This window comes from Trichomycterus rosablanca, chromosome 5 (assembly GCF_030014385.1).
Source record: "Trichomycterus rosablanca isolate fTriRos1 chromosome 5, fTriRos1.hap1, whole genome shotgun sequence".
Taxonomy (NCBI): Eukaryota; Metazoa; Chordata; class Actinopteri; order Siluriformes; family Trichomycteridae; genus Trichomycterus; species Trichomycterus rosablanca.
Window position 1 is genome coordinate 2193968 of NC_085992.1, and position 18473 is coordinate 2212440.

An 18473-nucleotide genomic window follows, 5' to 3' on the forward strand; every position below is an offset into this window, starting at 1 on the left:
AGCCTAGCAGTTGTAGGTACTGGACTAGTAATCAAAAGGTTGCTGGTTCATGCCCCACCACTGCCATGTTGTCAATGTTGGGCCCTCAAGCAAGGCCCTTAACCCGCAGTTGCTCAAATGACATAATGTCACAGTACTGTATTCGTAAATGTAATATTACAGCATTTAGTTCTATTAATACTGTAGGATTTACACTAGATTTTGTAATATAACTGCAGGGATTCATGTTGTTTAATTCAGCTAAAAGAGAATTACTGAAGCCAGACACTGATGTCTGAACCCATAACCTTCCGATTGATAGCCAAAGGCTCCACCCACTGACTACCACTGTTCCACTATATCCTGATTTGATCACATGTACGGATATACACACAAACACACACACACACACACACACATCCCTACACCTAAACACACACACACACACGCACACATTTCCACACATACACAAATATTCATTTTTACACACACAAGCACACATCCATACACATAAACACACATTTATACACATACACACAAACATGTATACACACACACCCATATATACACACACATACCCATATATACATACATATATAATCATATACACATAGTCATACACACACACATACATACTCATAAACACATACTCATATACTCACGTGTTTATATATGCACACACATATACATACTCATAAACACACATGTTCATACACACACATACACGTATATACATACATATATAATCATATACACATAGTCATACACACACATATACCCATATATACATACATATATAATCATATACACATAGTCATACACACACATATACCCATATATACATACATATATAATCATATACACATAGTCATACACACACATATACCCATATATACATACATATATAATCATATACACATAGTCATATACACACACACTATATACATACTCATAAACATACATGTTCATATACACACACACATATACACACTGTATTCACAAGGCACTGATGTTTGATGTGTGGTGATGTGATCTAGCTCACAGTTGAAGTACCAATTTGTCCCTAATCCTGTGTAACAGGTGTGGCTGGAATAATCAAATGACCACAACAAGGAGAGAAACAGGGAGTCTAAACAACAGGCCATGTAGATACCTACACACACACACACACACACACACACACACACACACACTCTCTCTCTCTCTCTCAGAGGCCACTGTATTCCTGAACTCTATTTCCTCGGGCCGCGGCGCTATCGAAGAGCCGGCCGTGTTTTAATCTGCGTTGTTTACGTTTCTCGGTGGTGTCGGGATGACGGAGCACGCGTGATGACAGGCTGAAAATTAATTTTGAACAGGGCGGCTATTATGAACGCTGACCCGTGATAACAGCATTTGCATGTTCGCCGGCACTGTGAGTGTGTGTAATGAGTTGTTTCTCTGTGTGCAGGACAGGAGTACAAACTACAGGATCACAGAGGAGTGTAAACACGCCTCACACACACACACACACACACACACACACACACACACACACACACACACACACACACATTCCTCCTGTAAACTCTGGGGTGCAGAACGTGGACGCCCCTCCTAATTTATCCGGTTCAGGTGTTTCAGACACAAGTATTACTGCAGTGTGTAAAATATCACTTATATCAACAGAACGAGAGAACCAATTACATACATGAAGAAACATACACACAACATACGCACACATACAAACATACACACATACACATAACCATACATCCATACACATGAACACACACAGCATTCTCATGCATACATAATCATATACACACATACACACACACATATACTCATATACACTCACACACACGCTCATACACACATACTCATACACACATGCACACACACACATACACACAGATACACACATACGTGCTCATATACACACACACACACACATACTCATACACACATACATACTCATATACACACACACATACGTATATACACACATACATATACTCATATACACACACACATACGTATATACACACATACATATACTCATATACACACACACACACACATATATATACACACACATACTCATACACACACAGACATACCAATACACACACACGTTCATATACACACATACTCATACACACACACATACATACCAATACACACACACGTTCATATACACACATACTCATACACACACAGACATACCAATACACACACACGTTCATATACACACATACTCATACACACACACAGACATACCAATACACACACACGTTCATATACACACATACTCATACACACACACAGACATACCAATACACACACACGTTCATATACACACATACTCATACACACACACAGACATACCAATACACACACACGTTCATATACACACATACTCATACACAAACACAGACATACCAATACACACACATGTTCATATACACACATACTCATACACACACACAGACATACCAATACACACACACGTTCATATACACACATACTCATACACAAACACAGACATACCAATACATACACACATGTTCATATACACACATACTCATACACACACACAGACATACCAATACACACACACGTTCATATACACACATACTCATACACACACACAGACATACCAATACACACATGTTCATATACACACATACTCATACACACACACATACATACCAATACACACACATGTTTATATACACACATACTCATACACAAACACAGACATACCAATACACACACACGTTCATATACACACATACTCATACACACACACAGACATACCAATACATACACACATGTTCATATACACACATACTCATACACAAACACAGACATACCAATACACACACACGTTCATATACACACATACTCATACACAAACACAGACATACCAATACACACACACGTTCATATACACACATACTCATACACACACACAGACATACCAATACACACACACGTTCATATACACACATACTCATACACACACACAGACATACCAATACACACACACGTTCATATACACACATACTCATACACACACACAGACATACCAATACACACACACGTTCATATACACACATACTCATACACACACACAGACATACCAATACATACACACATGTTCATATACACACATACTCATACACAAACACAGACATACCAATACACACACACGTTCATATACACACATACTCATACACAAACACAGACATACCAATACACACACACGTTCATATACACACATACTCATACACACACACAGACATACCAATACACACACATGTTCATATACACACATACTCATACATAAACACATAAATAACAATACACACACACGTTCATATACACACATACTCATACACAAACACAGACATACCAATACACACACACGTTCATATACACACATACTCATACACACACACAGACATACCAATACACACACATGTTCATATACACACATACTCATACATAAACACATAAATAACAATACACACACACGTTCATATACACACATACTCATACACAAACACAGACATACCAATACACACACACGTTCATATACACACATACTCATACACAAACACAGACATACCAATACATACACACGTTCATATACACACATACTCATACACACACACAGACATACCAATACACACACACGTTCATATACACACATACTCATACACACACACAGACATACCAATACACACACATGTTCATATACACACATACTCATACACACACACAGACATACCAATACACACATGTTCATATACACACATACTCATACACACACACAGACATACCAATACACACACGTTCATATACACACATACTCATACACACACACAGACATACCAATACACACACACGTTCATATACACACATACTCATACACACACACAGACATACCAATACATACACACGTTCATATACACACATACTCATACACAAACACAGACATACCAATACACACACACGTTCATATACACACATACATACTCATATTCACACGTAATTGGTTTTTTCACTCAGTGGTCAGGAATAAATATAGAATAGTATAAATAAAACAATCTTAAGATCGTTTCGTTCTTCTCTATTCATCTGTTTTTTATTCACAAGAATGAACACACACACACACACACTGATCCTATCTGGAGGGGTTTGAGGAAGTGCAGTGTTTCAGTAAACAAAGAAGCTGCTATCAATAAGAGGGAGAGAGAGAGCTTTAGTGTGTGTGAGTGTGTGTGTGTGTGTGTGTGTGTGTGTGTGTGTGTGTGTAAGATAAGGGTGAGTAAGTGAGATGTGTATACTGATGCTGTGTGAGTTCATGACCTGACTGGGAAAAGAGCCACCAAAGACACACACACACACACACACACACAGGCGAAGAGTAGTAATGGAGAAATATATGTAGATTTGAACTGAATCTAAAGAAACCTGGTGTGTGTGTGTGTGTGTGTGTGTGTGTGTGTGTGTGTGTGTACTCTGAACGCCTGACTGAGCCTGTTAGGATATTTCAGGGGTTTGCTCAGTTGTTGCTGCGTTTCTCTTAATCTCATTATGCTGACGCTGCTGACCTCAAACACACACACACACACACACACACACAACATCAAACACACACAGACACATACAACATCGAACACACACACACACACAGCATCAAACACACACAGACACATACAACATCGAACACACACACACACACACACACACACATACACACTTAGGAACACAAAACACAACTTTATCCAAAATAACACACTGTGTGTGTGTGTGTGTGTGTGTGTGTGTGTGTGTGTGTGTGGTGAAAGTCTAACAATATAACTACACCTGAGCTGGGGCGGCACGGTGGCTCGGGGGGTAGCACTGTCGCCTCAAAGCAAGAAGGTCCTGGGTTCGATCCCCAGGTGGGGTGATCCGGGTCCTTTCTTTGTGGAGTTTGCATGTTCTCCCCGTGTCTGCGTGGGTTTACTCCGGGTGCTCCGGTTTCCTCCCACAGTCCAAAGACATGCAAGTGAGATGAATTGGAGATACTAAATTGCCCATGACTGTGTGTGATATAAACTTGTGAACTGATGAATCTTGGGTAATGAGTAACAACCGTTTCTGTCATGAATGTAACCAAAGTGTAAAACATGACTAATCCTAATAAACAAACAAACAAACAAACAAACACCTGAGCTGCCAAGTGCTAACGCAGGTCATGTGACTATAATCCAAGATGGAGTACGAGGTCTGTGTGTGTCTTCAAGCTTTAAACCTTTACACACACACACACATACACACACACACACACCAATTTAAGTATAAATCTGATACTATTACGATATTTTATTACATTTTACCGCTGGTCCTGGTCAGGTTCTTGAGTCTCAGCTCTGCTACCTGTCGACTGGGCGCCCCCTAGCTGGCACGATCGGCAGTGTAACAGCCACAATCAGCCGTTAGTCTGCTGGGTGGGAAAAGGTGGGACTGGAAAGTGGGCGGGGTCTTCGATGCTGTGTAAGGCACAATCAGTGTAACAGCCACAATCAGCGAATAAGAATGGTCAGGACCCCCACAGAGCAGGTATTATTTAGGTGGTGGATCATTCTCAGCACTGCAGTGACACTGACATGGTGGTGGTGTGTTAGTGTGTGTTGTGCTGGTATGAGTGGATCAGACACAGCAGCGCTGCTGGAGTTTTTAAACACCTTACTGTCACTGCTGGACTAAGAATAGTTCACCAACCAAAAACATATCCAGCCAACAGCGCCCCATGGGCAGCGTCCTGTGACCACTGATGAAGGTCTAGAAGATGACCGACTCAAACAGCAACAATAGATGAGCGATCGTCTCTGACTTTACATCTACAAGGTGGACCGACTAGGTAGGAGTGTCTAATAGAGTGGACAGTGAGTGGACACGGTATTTAAAAACTCCAGCAGCGCTGCTGTGTCTGATCCACTCATACCAGCACAACACACACTAACACACCACCACCATGTCAGTGTCACTGCAGTGCTGAGAATCATCCACCACCTAAACAATACCTGCTCTGTGGGGGTCCTGTGGGGGTCCTGACCATTGAAGAACAGGGTGAAAGGGGGGTAACAAAGCATGTAGAGAAACAGATGGACTACAGTCAGTAATTGTAGTTCTACAAAGTGCTTCTATATGGTAAATGGAGCTGATAAAATGGACAGTGAGTGTAGAAACAAGGAGGTGGTTTTAATGTTATGGCTGATCGGTGTATATCGTATCCATATATGGCTAACGAAACTGAAAAGACGAGGTGTGTACACGTGTGCTAACTGTAGCATCTTCCTCGCAGCGTTATTAGCATTAGCGATTAATTCAACGCTAAGAAGAAGCGTGTGTCCCGGACGCAGACGTGGCATCGAGGCGCCGCGCCCCCCGTACCGTATGTGTACGTCAGGATCTGGGTAACGAGCCGCGATTCCCCCCCCTCGCTCCCGGTTCTCCTGCGTACCCAACGCGTCGTGATCGGGCCGCGTTACACCCACGCGCTATGCTAATACGCTAGCTAGCGGAGTGTGGGAAGCCAGCCTGCTGTCAGCGGGGCAGGAGTCGGACCGGCGCTCGCCGTCTCTCTGCAGCTGCTTACCGCAGAGTTCCAGAACCTACCGAGGAACTGAAGAGTTCAGGAACTTTAAAGAGGAACTACATGGTTCCTGGTATGGGTTCTTGTTCCACAACAGGAACTGTTCAAGGCTAATTCGAGCAATTTTGCAATCAAATGATGAAACACACACACACACACACACACACACACTCATACATACACACACACACACACACTCATACATACACACACTCACACACACTCATACACACACACACTCATACACACTCATACACTCATACATACAGTGTATCACAAAAGTGAGTACACCCCTCACATTTCTGCAGATATTTAAGTATATCTTTTCATGGGACAACACTGACAAAATGACACTTTGACACAATGAAAAGTAGTCTGTGTGCAGCTTATATAACAGTGTAAATTTATTCTTCCCTCAAAATAACTCAATATACAGCCATTAATGTCTAAACCACCGGCAACAAAAGTGAGTACACCCCTAAGAGACTACACCCCTAAATGTCCAAATTGAGCACTGCTTGTCATTTTCCCTCCAAAATGTCATGTGACTCGTTAGTGTTACTAGGTCTCAGGTGTGCATAGGGAGCAGGTGTGTTCAATTTAGTAGTACAGCTCTCACACGCTCTCATACTGGTCACTGAAAGTTCCAACATTGCACCTCATGGCAAAGAACTCTCTGAGGATCTCAAAAGATGAATTGTTGCGCTACATGAAGATGGCCAAGGCTACAAGAAGATTGCCAACACCCTGAAACTGAGCTGCAGCACAGTGGCCAAGATCATCCAGCGTTTTAAAAGAGCAGGGTCCACTCAGAACAGACCTCGCGTTGGTCGTCCAAAGAAACTGAGTGCACGTGCTCAGCGTCACATCCAACTGCTGTCTTTGAAAGATAGGCGCAGGAGTGCTGTCAGCATTGCTGCAGAGATTGAAAAGGTGGGGGGTCAGCCTGTCAGTGCTCAGACCATACGCCGCACACTACATCAAATTGGTCTGCATGGCTGTCACCCCAGAAGGAAGCCTCTTCTGAAGTCTCTACACAAGAAAGCCCACAAACAGTTTGCTGAAGACATGTCAACAAAGGACATGGATTACTGGAACCATGTCCTAAGGTCTGATGAGACCAAGATTAATTTGTTTGGTTCAGATGGTCTCAAGCATGTGTGGCAGCAATCAGGTGAGGAGTACAAAGATAAGTGTGTCATACCTACAGTCAAGCATGTTGGTGGGAATGCCATGGTCTGGGGCTGCATGAGTGCAGCAGGTGTTGGGGAGTTACATTTCATTGAGGGACACATGAACTCCAATATGTACTGTGAAATACTGAAGCAGAGCATGATCCCCTCCCTCCGGAAACTGGGTCGCAGGGCAGTGTTCCAGCCTGATAATGACCCCACCACCACACCTCTAAGACGACCACTGCTTTATTGAAGAGGCTGAGGGTAAAGGTGATGGACTGGCCAAGCATGTCTCCAGACCTAAACCCAATAGATCATCTTTGGGGCATCCTCAAGCGGAAGGTGGAGGAGCGCAAAGTCTCGAATATCCGCCAGCTCCGTGATGTCGTCATGGAGGAGTGGAAAAGCATTCCAGTGGCAACCTGTGAAGCTCTGGTAAACTCCATGCCTAGGAGAGTTAAGGCAGTTCTGGGAAATAATGGTGGCCACACAAAATATTGACACTTCAGGAACTTTCACTAAGGGGTGTACTCACTTTTGTTGCCGGTGGTTTAGACATTAATGGCTGTATATTGAGTTATTTTGAGGGAAGAATAAATTTACACTGTTATATAAGCTGCACACAGACTACTTTTCATTGTGTCAAAGTGTCATTTTGTCAGTGTTGTCCCATGAAAAGATATACTTAAATATCTGCAGAAATGTGAGGGGTGTACTCACTTTTGTGATACACTGTACATACACACACACACACACTCATACATATACACACACACACACACACTTATACACACACACACTCATACATACATACACACACACACACACTCATACATATACACACACACACTCATACATATACACACACACACACACACACACACTCATACATATACACACACACACACACACACACACACACACTCATACATACACACACACACTTATACACACACACACTCATACATACACACACACTTATACACACACACACACTCATACATACACACACACACTCATACATACACACACACACACACATACATACTCACAAACTCATACACACACTCACACTCATACATACACACACACTTACACACACACTTACACACACACACTCCTACACATTCATACACACAAACACACTCACACACACTTACAACCTCAAACACACCCACTCACACTCATACACATTCATACACACACACACGCATGCACAGAAACACACACACAGAAACACACACTCATACACACACACGGATTTGCAATCAAGTCACAATGTGAGAGAGAAATGACGTGGGGACCCGAGGACCTGGGTTTGATCCTCGACCGCAGTCACCATCTGTGAGGAGTTTTGCATGTTCTCACCATGTCTGTGTCGTACCGTATGTGTACAAAAAGGCCGGGCTCACGGTCAGTACTCCAATCTATCCCCAAGAGGTTTAATAAGGTTAGAAACTCGTCTTTTTGTCTCTTTAATCATAACAATGATTAATTTCTTATTAATTTATGCAATTAATTGTGTACACCTGCTCGTAAGGGGCGTGGCTCAAAGTAAACAGGACGGATTTACTCCACCGCGACTCGATTAAGGTAAAAACTAAAGAAGAAGAAAATCCCACAAGTTTGGGGTGAGAGGAACCCTGGCACATTTCGGGCAGAACGAATCAGACATGAAACACGTTACAGCGATATAGCTCCCAAAATCTGGCAGTTTTGACGGCACTGTGTGGCCTTCAAGAAATAGTATTAACCCTCCGGCAGAGCGTCTATAGCTACCGTCTTACCACACACACACACACACACACACACACACACACACACACACACACACACACTCAGAATAAATAAAGAAGGAACGCAGCTGTAGGTAACTTCATCCCGAACACTGTCGACAGCCGAGCGAAAAGAAAAACAGCACGTCAATCATCGTCTCGGCCCGTCTCACCGTCTGCGGCCTCTTTTATTTAACGTTTGTTTATTTCTGTACCTTCCTCCACAGCATAACGTGCGGTTTGGGTGCGGGCGGGGCCGAGAACATGTTCTCTGTTCCTGGTGTTCGCTTTACCTCGCTGTTACCAATCAACTAATAATACAGAAATATAATCCTCAATAATCAACCCCAATCAAATGAGAATATACAAACATTCTATTCATTTCCTTCAGGATTTATACAGTATCTGTCTGTCTGTCTGTCTATTTATAATACTAATCTATCTATCTATCTATCTATCTATCTATCTATCTATCTATCTATCTATCTATCTATCTATCTATCTATCTATCTATCTATCTATCTATCTACCTTTGTCTGTCTGTCTGTCTGTCTGACTATCTATCTACTTATCTATTTATCTACCTTTGTATGTCGGTCTATATATCTATCTGTCTGTCTATCTATCTATCTATCTATCTATCTATCTATCTATCTATCTATCTATCTATCTATCTATCTATCTATGTATCTATCTATCTATCTATCTATCTATCTATCTATCTATCTATCTATCTACCTTTGTCTGTCTGTCTGTCTGTCTGACTATCTATCTACTTATCTATTTATCTACCTTTGTATGTCGGTCTATATATCTATCTGTCTGTCTATCTATCTATCTATCTATCTATCTATCTATCTATCTATCTATCTATCTATCTATCTATCTATCTATCTATCTATCTATCTATCTATTTCTGTCTGTCTGTCTGTCTGTAATACAAATCTGTCTGTCTGTCTGCCTGTCTGTCTGTCTGGATCCCCAGATCTCAGCAGTGTTCCAAATAATTATGATACACTGTATTTCCATCTAAATTCCGGTTGGTCTGGCACCACCCAGATTCACTGGGCGTAAGGGATGAGGGCACTATACGGGGCATCAGTCTATCACAGGGCAGCACATTCACCTACACGCCAAAGTGCACTTGAGTGCAGCCAATCCACCTTCTGCCTTTTTGTGAACTGTTCAGTGCTCTGAAAGCTTAGTAGCTCAGTGGTTAAGGTATTGGACTAGTAATCGAGAGGTTTCTGGTTCAAGCCCCACCGTTTCCACTGTTGGGCCCCTGAGCAAGGCCCTTAAATTGTATTCAGTCATAATTGTAGGTCGCTTTGGATAAAAGCGTCTGCTTAATGCCACACATGTAAATGTAAATAATTCCTCTACACCAGACTCATCTTCTTATAGATGCCAGTTTGTGCCTAGTGGCACAGACGTGCTGGAGCAGGAAAGAGCCTTCCCCAAACTGATGCCACGATGTTAAAATACTCCTCAATAAGAAGGAACATCGTCAACATAATGTGTAGAACAATTACGTAAAGCCCTTGATTATGAGCCGGTCACATGACCTCCCAACGTTCTACTTATATTACTTATATACGTCTGTGACGACCCAGTACACCTTTACCGATGGGTACATCATGCCACCCTATATCTATACAGGTAAATGTAACTGTATATTTTTGGGGTCGGGCATCAGTACCTCGCCTCAGCTTCACCTGGGCGTGTCACCGAGTGCTTCAGCCTATTCAGCACAGTGCCTGGTGTGTTAATGAGTCTGAGAGCAGTAATGAAGGTGATTAGAGCGAGTGTGTGTGTACAGGTCACACACACACACACACACACACACCTGTTAGTCTTATACACCACTTTATGGGAATAAATGAAGAGCAGCTTCATCAGGGACAGAAAGGTAATTAATTAGCATTCTGTATCGTCAGCAAAACACGGTACAGCTTCTCTCCGGGGTAAAAGAAAAAGAGAATAAAAAATATAAACCTTCATTTATTTTAGGATGTGAGTGCACGGTGTTTCCCTCCAGGAACAAAAAATAACATATATATATATACAGACGTTTTATCTTCTGCATTTCTTCTCCTCGTCTTATTTTACTTTATAACTTTTAGAAACTTATTCCCTGTTTTTCTTTCTGCTTTTTCATTCAGGTTTTGTTATATGTGCATAAACAGATGATCCAAACACGTCGTCATCTGTCTGTCTGTCTGTCTGTCTATCTGTCTGTGAGTCTGTCTGTCTTTCTTATGTATTGATTTATTTTGTTCTTTTCTTGTCTTTGTCTTTTTTTTGTCTCGTTTGTTCTTTTTAATTTTCTTTCTGTCTTTTGTTCTTTCGTTCTTTTTCTTTGTTTGTTTGTTTCCTTTCTTTTGTTCTTTAAGTGTTCTTTCTTTCTTTCTTATTTATTTTCTTCTGTCTTTGTCTTTATTGTCTCGTTTGTTCTTTCTTCCTTCTTTCTGTCTCATGTTCTTTCTGTCTATTTTCTTTCCTTCTTTCTGTCTCATGTTCTTTCTGTCTTTATTTTCTTTCCTTCTTTCTGTCTCATGTTCTTTCTGTCTTTATTTTCTTTCCTTCTTTCTGTCTATTTTCTGTCTTTCTTTATTTTCTTTCTGTCTTATGTTCTTCCTTCCTTTTTTGCCTAGTTTGTTATTTCTTTCTTTCTATTTTATTTATTTATTTCATTCTTTTCTTCTGTCTTTTGTTCTGTATTTTGTTCTTTGTTTCTTTCTTTGTTTCTTTCTTTGTTTCTTTCTTTGTTTCTTTCTTTGTTTCTTTCTTTCTTTCTTTCTTTTCTTTCCTTCTTTGTCTTATGTTCTTTTTTTTGCCCTTCTTTCTGTCTTATGTTCTTTCTTTTTTCCTTCTTTCTGTCATGTTCTTCCTTCCTTTTTTGCCTCATTTGTTCTTTCTTTCTATTTAATTTATTTATTTCATTCTTTTCTTCTTTCTTTTGTTCTTTGTTTGTTAGTTTCTTTCTTTTTTATTTTCTTTCTTTCTTTCCTTCTTTCTTTCTTATGTTCTTATTATCTTGCCTTGTTTGTTCTTTCTTTCTTTCTGTTTTATTTATTTATTTTGTTCTTTTCTTCTGTCTTGTTAAAATGTTGATCAGTGTTTAAATTCTCTCTCGGTTGGACACGACAACGAGCTCAACAACGAGTGTTTAAAATACTGGTTACCACGACAACTGTTTGTGTTTCTGCTCATCAGCAGCAGCAGCAGCAGCAGACGACGGCACTGAAATTCATTCATTTATTTATTATCTGTTTTACCACCACTGTATCCTGGTCAGGGTCACAGTGGGTCCGATTCACAGGGCTACACACACAGAGACAGTAGGAACAAAAAGAAGGGAGGGCTCAGCACTGTGCTTCATTAAAATCACAAGAGCAACACGAATCGATCGTTAATGAATCGTTAATCACATCACGTTACAGTCTTTGTTCACGTCACACAAAATAAGACCGTTTAGAAACTAAACACACGTCTTTTAACTGAAATACTGGTTTAACTGGTGGATACATTTTGTACGTTTTGGTTTCAGGTGTCGTTTTTTTCCTCGCAGGTTTCAAGCCCGATCAAATTTGCACTTCAAACCGGTGAGCGCGCTAATCAGCCGTTGTGTTTGTTCAGTCATGCAGCCAGCACATAGCAGATACTGATCCAGAGGTAACCTTACACACACACACACACATACACACATACACTCACACACACACACACACACTCTTGAGACTCGGCCCTGTGTGCATCATGTACACCTGTATAGTGTACAGAGCTGAATGACAAACTAACCCATGAGAGATAGTACACTAAATGACCAAAATTATATGGACACCTGCCCACGACCTTGTCCTCACTGTCTCTGGGATCAGTGCCCACTCGTTTAAATCCTCTGTGAGGTCAGAAACTGACACTGGACATAAACGAGTGGCTCACAATCAAGGTTGGCGTTTATCCCCAAGGTCGGTCAGGGTCATGAGCTGGTTCTTCCACACCAAACTCATCAATCCGTGTCTTTACAGATGCCGTTTTGTGCACAGGGGGACATGCTGGAAAAGGAAATGAGCCTTCCCCAAAGTGTTGGCTATTTTGTGGACCTGATTTAATAAAACTGTAAGTAATGGGTGTGGCTGGAACACCTGAACTCAGGTTGAAGAGGCGTCCACATACTTTAGGCCATTCGGGGTGTGTGTGTGTGTGTGTGTGTGTGTGTGTGTGTGTGTGTGTGTGTGTGTGATTAACATAAAGTCACTTTACTCATCCCACTCGTACACACACACTCCACATGTAGGTGTGTATTGTATCACCACAAAAACACTCTAAGAGCTTGAGGTTTACAGTGTGTGTGTGTGTGTGTGTGTGTGTGTATAAATAACATAATGTCACTTTAGTTATCCCACTCATGTACACACACACCACATGTAAGTGTGTATCACCACAGGTAAACTCACGTGAGTTGCAGTGTGTGTGTGAATAACATGATCCCGCTCATGTACATCGAGACTCCACATGTAAATGTGTATCACCACCACAGGTCTGCATGAGGTTCCCAGTGTGTGTGTGTGTGCGTCTGTGTGTGTGTGTACACCAAGACTCCACATGTAAATGTGTATCACCACCACAGGTCTGCATGAGGTTCCCAGTGTGTGTGTGTGCGTCTGTGTGTGTGTGTACACCAAGACTCCACATGTAAATGTGTATCACCACCACAGGTCTGCATGAGGTTCCCAGTGTGTGTGTGTGTGCGTCTGTGTGTGTGTGTACACCAAGACTCCACATGTAAATGTGTATCACCACCACAGGTCTGCATGAGGTTCCCAGTGTGTGTGTGTGCGTCTGTGTGTGTGTGTACACCAAGACTCCACATGTAAATGTGTATCACCACCACAGGTCTGCATGAGGTTCCCAGTGTGTGTGTGTGTGTGTGTGTGTGTGTGTGTGTGTGTGTGTGTGATGGCGGCGTTCCACTCACCGTTGTCGCTGTCGGACTTGTTGTCGTGCTCCGTGTCGGTGAGCGTCAGCACCGAGTTGGACCGGCTCGACAGGCAGGAGCTTCGCGCCGACTTCACCCCCCCACCCCACAGGCGCATGGCACGGTCCGGCGACATCACGGCCTCGTTCTCGGCGTCCAGCTCGGAGCCCGCGCCCACCGAGTACCCGCGATGGGGGAGGCCCATCTCGGGATAGAACGCCAGGCCGCGACGGGCGGCCGTGTCACAGATCCCCAACTGTCTCAGGGTGAAGTTCTGACCTGTAACACACACACGCATAAGCTCAGGTGTCCATACACTTCTGGACATACAGAAGTTATTGAAGATATTGAAACAAAAAGCAGAACTAATAAAATACAGAAGATTAAGATGATATTTTACATGCACAAGTGCAAGGAATCAAAGGTTCTCACTATCTACAGTCCATAACATTATTGAAAGGCTGACAGCCAATACTGAAAAGCTTCGTTTCTCAGCCGTCCTGCTCTTTTAAGCAAGTCCTACTGCCAAGCCACCTTCTGCACATCGATGTCCACATGCTTTAGGCCATGTAGTGTGTGTGTGTGTGATTAACATAAAGTGACTTTACTCATCCCGCTCATGTACAAAGAGACTCCACATGTAAGTGTGTATCACCATTCACCGTACACTCGAGTGCATGAGGTTTACAGTGTGTGTGTCTGCACAACGGTGTTACAACTGTGTGGCTTTATTGCATAGTATAGTATAGTAAAGTATAGTGTAGTAAAGTAAAGTACAGTAAAGTATAGTATAGTAAAGTATATAGTATAGTATAGTAAAATATAGTATAGTATAGTAAAATATAGTAAAGTACAGTAAAGTATAATAAAGTACAGTAAAGTATAATATATTATATAGTTTAGTATATAGTACAGTATAGTAAAGTGTAGTATAGTAAAGTATAGTACAGTATAATATATATTAGTGTTGTTAGTGTTGTTTAGTATGTTGTTTAGTATGTTGTTTAGTAGTGTAGTTTAGTATGTAGTATAGTATAGTAAAGTATAGCAAAGTACAGTACAGTATAGTAAAATATAGTATAGTAAAGAATAGTACAGTACAGTACAGTATAGTAAAGTACAGTATAGTATAGTATAGTATAGTATAGTATAGTATAGTATAGTATAGCATAGTATAGTAGGAGAGTGCGGGTGCTAGACTGGCCAGCCTGCAGTCCGGACCGCTCTCTTACTGCATTTACATACTGCATTATTTAGGAGAACCTTTTATCCAAAGCAACTTACAGTCTGAGGGTTACAATTGAGGGTTAAGGGCCTTGCTCAAGGGCCCAACAGTGGCAACTCGACAGTGGTGGGGCTTAAACCAGCAACCTTCTGATTACTAGTCCAGTACCTAACTGCCTACTGTCCAAACATTTCTTCTTTCTTTCTTTTTATTTTACAGAAAGTTCTATAACTAAGTTCTAGTTTTTCTTGGTGTAGTTTTTGAAAGGGCTTCTGGGTAAAAAAGCTATAAAGGGATTAGAAGGCGTGTAATGGTGTGAAAGAGGGTACGAGAGACCCTCCGATCGGTCAATGAGAGGCGACTGCAGCCCTTTTGCCGGCGACGTTCCTCCGTACGGGCAGGGCGGAGGGATCAGGTGTGTTTTGTTCCCTCGTTAAATAAGGAGTAGAGATCACCATCAGAACCCGAGCTGACAGGTAAATGGGGCATCGGGGGAGTCGTTCGGGGGGCGCGGGGCAACACAGACCATCAAAAGGACAAAAAAATAAGAGCAAATTGGCAGCACAGTGTTCTCATCCTCTCTCTCTCTCTCACTGTGTGCTGGTGTCTCTCGCTCAATAAGAGTCGTTTCAGCTGACCTGAAAGTCGGACAAGATCCTGAGGAAACAGCACACACACACACACACACACACACACACACACGCATACACACACACATACACACACACGGCTCGAACCCTGACACACCACGTGTGGAACTAAGAGACTATCGAGTCTCATCACACACTCTGAAGGCATAGCAGTGTATTCTCATTAGAACACACACACACATGATTTTGAATTGTGTCTGTGAGAATTTGTGCTCGTTTAGTAATCGGTATCACGAGTCCCCTAAACTGTTTAACAGGGTTTAATTCGGGTTTCTGTGCAGGTCACTGGAGTGAAACTGTGTCTTCATGAACATTTATGGACTCTGTACAGGAGCACAATCATGCTGGAGTAAAAAGGTCCTTCCACAAACTGTTGTCACTGTGTTGGAACATTAGTGTTTATCAATATGATTATAAACCTGGTAGCAAAGGGGGTGAAAGTAGGTAAGAATTCAGGAAAATAAGAAAGTAGGTGGGGAGGTACATATTTGGGTGGGTTGGTAGATAGGTAGGTAAATGAGTAGGTGGGTAGATAGGAAGATGTCTAGGTAGATGAGTAGATGCATAAGTATGTAGGCAGGCAGGTGGGAAGGTAGGTAAGTATGTAGGTAGGTAGGTGTGTAGGTGGGTTGATAGCTAGGTAGGTAAGTAGATGGGTAGATAGGTAGGTATGAGGGTAGATAAGTAGGTAAGTAGATAGGTAGGTGGGTAGATAGGTATGAGGGTAGATAAGTAGGTAAGTAGATACAGTAGGTAGGTGGGTAGATAGGTATGAGGGTAGATAAGTAGGTAAGTAGATAGGTAGGTATGAGGGTAGATAAGTAGGTGAGTAGATAGGTAGGTGGGTAGATAGGTAGGTTTGAGGGTAGATAAGTAGGTGAGTAGATAGGTAGGTGGGTAGATAGGTATGAGGGTAGATAAGTAGGTAAGTAGATAGGTAGGTGGGTATGAGGGTAGATAAGTAGGTGAGTAGATAGGTAGGTGGGTGGATAGGTAGGTAGGTATGAGGGTAGATAAGTACATAAGTAGATAGGTAGGTGGGTAGATAGGTAGGTAGGTATGAGGGTAGATAAGTAGGTGAGTAGATAGGTAGGTGGGTAGATAGGTAGGTAAGTAGGTGAGTAGATAGGTAGGTGGGTAGATAGGTCAGTATGTTGGTGAGTCGGAAAGTAGATTAGTAGAAATGAAGGTAGGTGAGTAGGTAGGTAGATGGTTAGGTAGGTAGGTAGGTAGGTAAGTAGGAAGGTAGGTAGGTATGTATGTAGGTGAGTAGATGGGTGGATATGTAGGCAGGTAGGTAGATAAGTAGGTATGAGGGTAGATAAGTAGGTGAGTAGATAGGCAGGTGGGTAAATAGGGAAGTATGTTGGTAGGTAGGTGGGTAGATATAAAAGTATGTAGGTAGGTAGATGAATAGGTGAGTAGATGGTTAGGTATGTAGGTAGGTAAGTAGGAAGGTAGGTAGTTAGGTATGTATGTAGGTGAGTAGATGGGTGGATATGTGGGCAGGTGGTTAGGTAGTATGTAAGTAGGTAGGTGAGTAGGATGGTAGATATGAATGTATGGAGGTAGGTATCTGGGAAGGTGGATAAGTGGGTAGGTAAGTTGGTGGATAGGTGAGTAGACAGGTGAGTATGTAGGTAGGTAGGTGAGTCAGTGGGTGAGTAGATAGGTATTGTTGTTACAGACAGTGTTGTTTCTGCCTGTGTTTCGGGCGGCCTCACAGCAGAAAGGTCCTGTAAGGTGCTGTAGGTGTTATTATAGACAGTGTTGTTTTGATGTTTCTGTAGGTAATGTTATTGCTATAGGTGTTATTACAGACAGTGTTGTTGCTATAGTTGTTGTCATGGTGATCGCTGTGGTAACTGGTTTTCCTTTGAAGTGAATTTTCACTTTCATGGCCTGAATAAACTTATGAAATCATCAGAAGCACGAGTCTGAGTCCGTGCCAGACACCCGTGCCATGGTTTAGTCATCTTCTCTCCATCTGTAGCAGAATTACCCCTCGGTGAGTGTGTGAGTGTGAGTGTGTGTGTGTGTGTGTGTGTGTGTAT

General features: G+C 42.0%; 1 protein-coding gene across 15 annotated transcripts in view; it reads right to left on the reverse strand.

Annotated features, from left to right (window-relative positions):
* Positions 1 to 18473, reverse strand: part of tenm3 (teneurin transmembrane protein 3) — an 861875-nt gene that overhangs the window by 308582 nt on the left and 534820 nt on the right. For all 15 annotated transcript variants that reach the window (XM_062995505.1, XM_062995517.1, XM_062995516.1 and 12 more), the window contains one exon: positions 14545 to 14823. In XM_062995505.1, coding sequence (XP_062851575.1) covers positions 14545 to 14823 — 279 coding nt within the window. The remainder of the gene's footprint in view (positions 1 to 14544; positions 14824 to 18473) is intronic.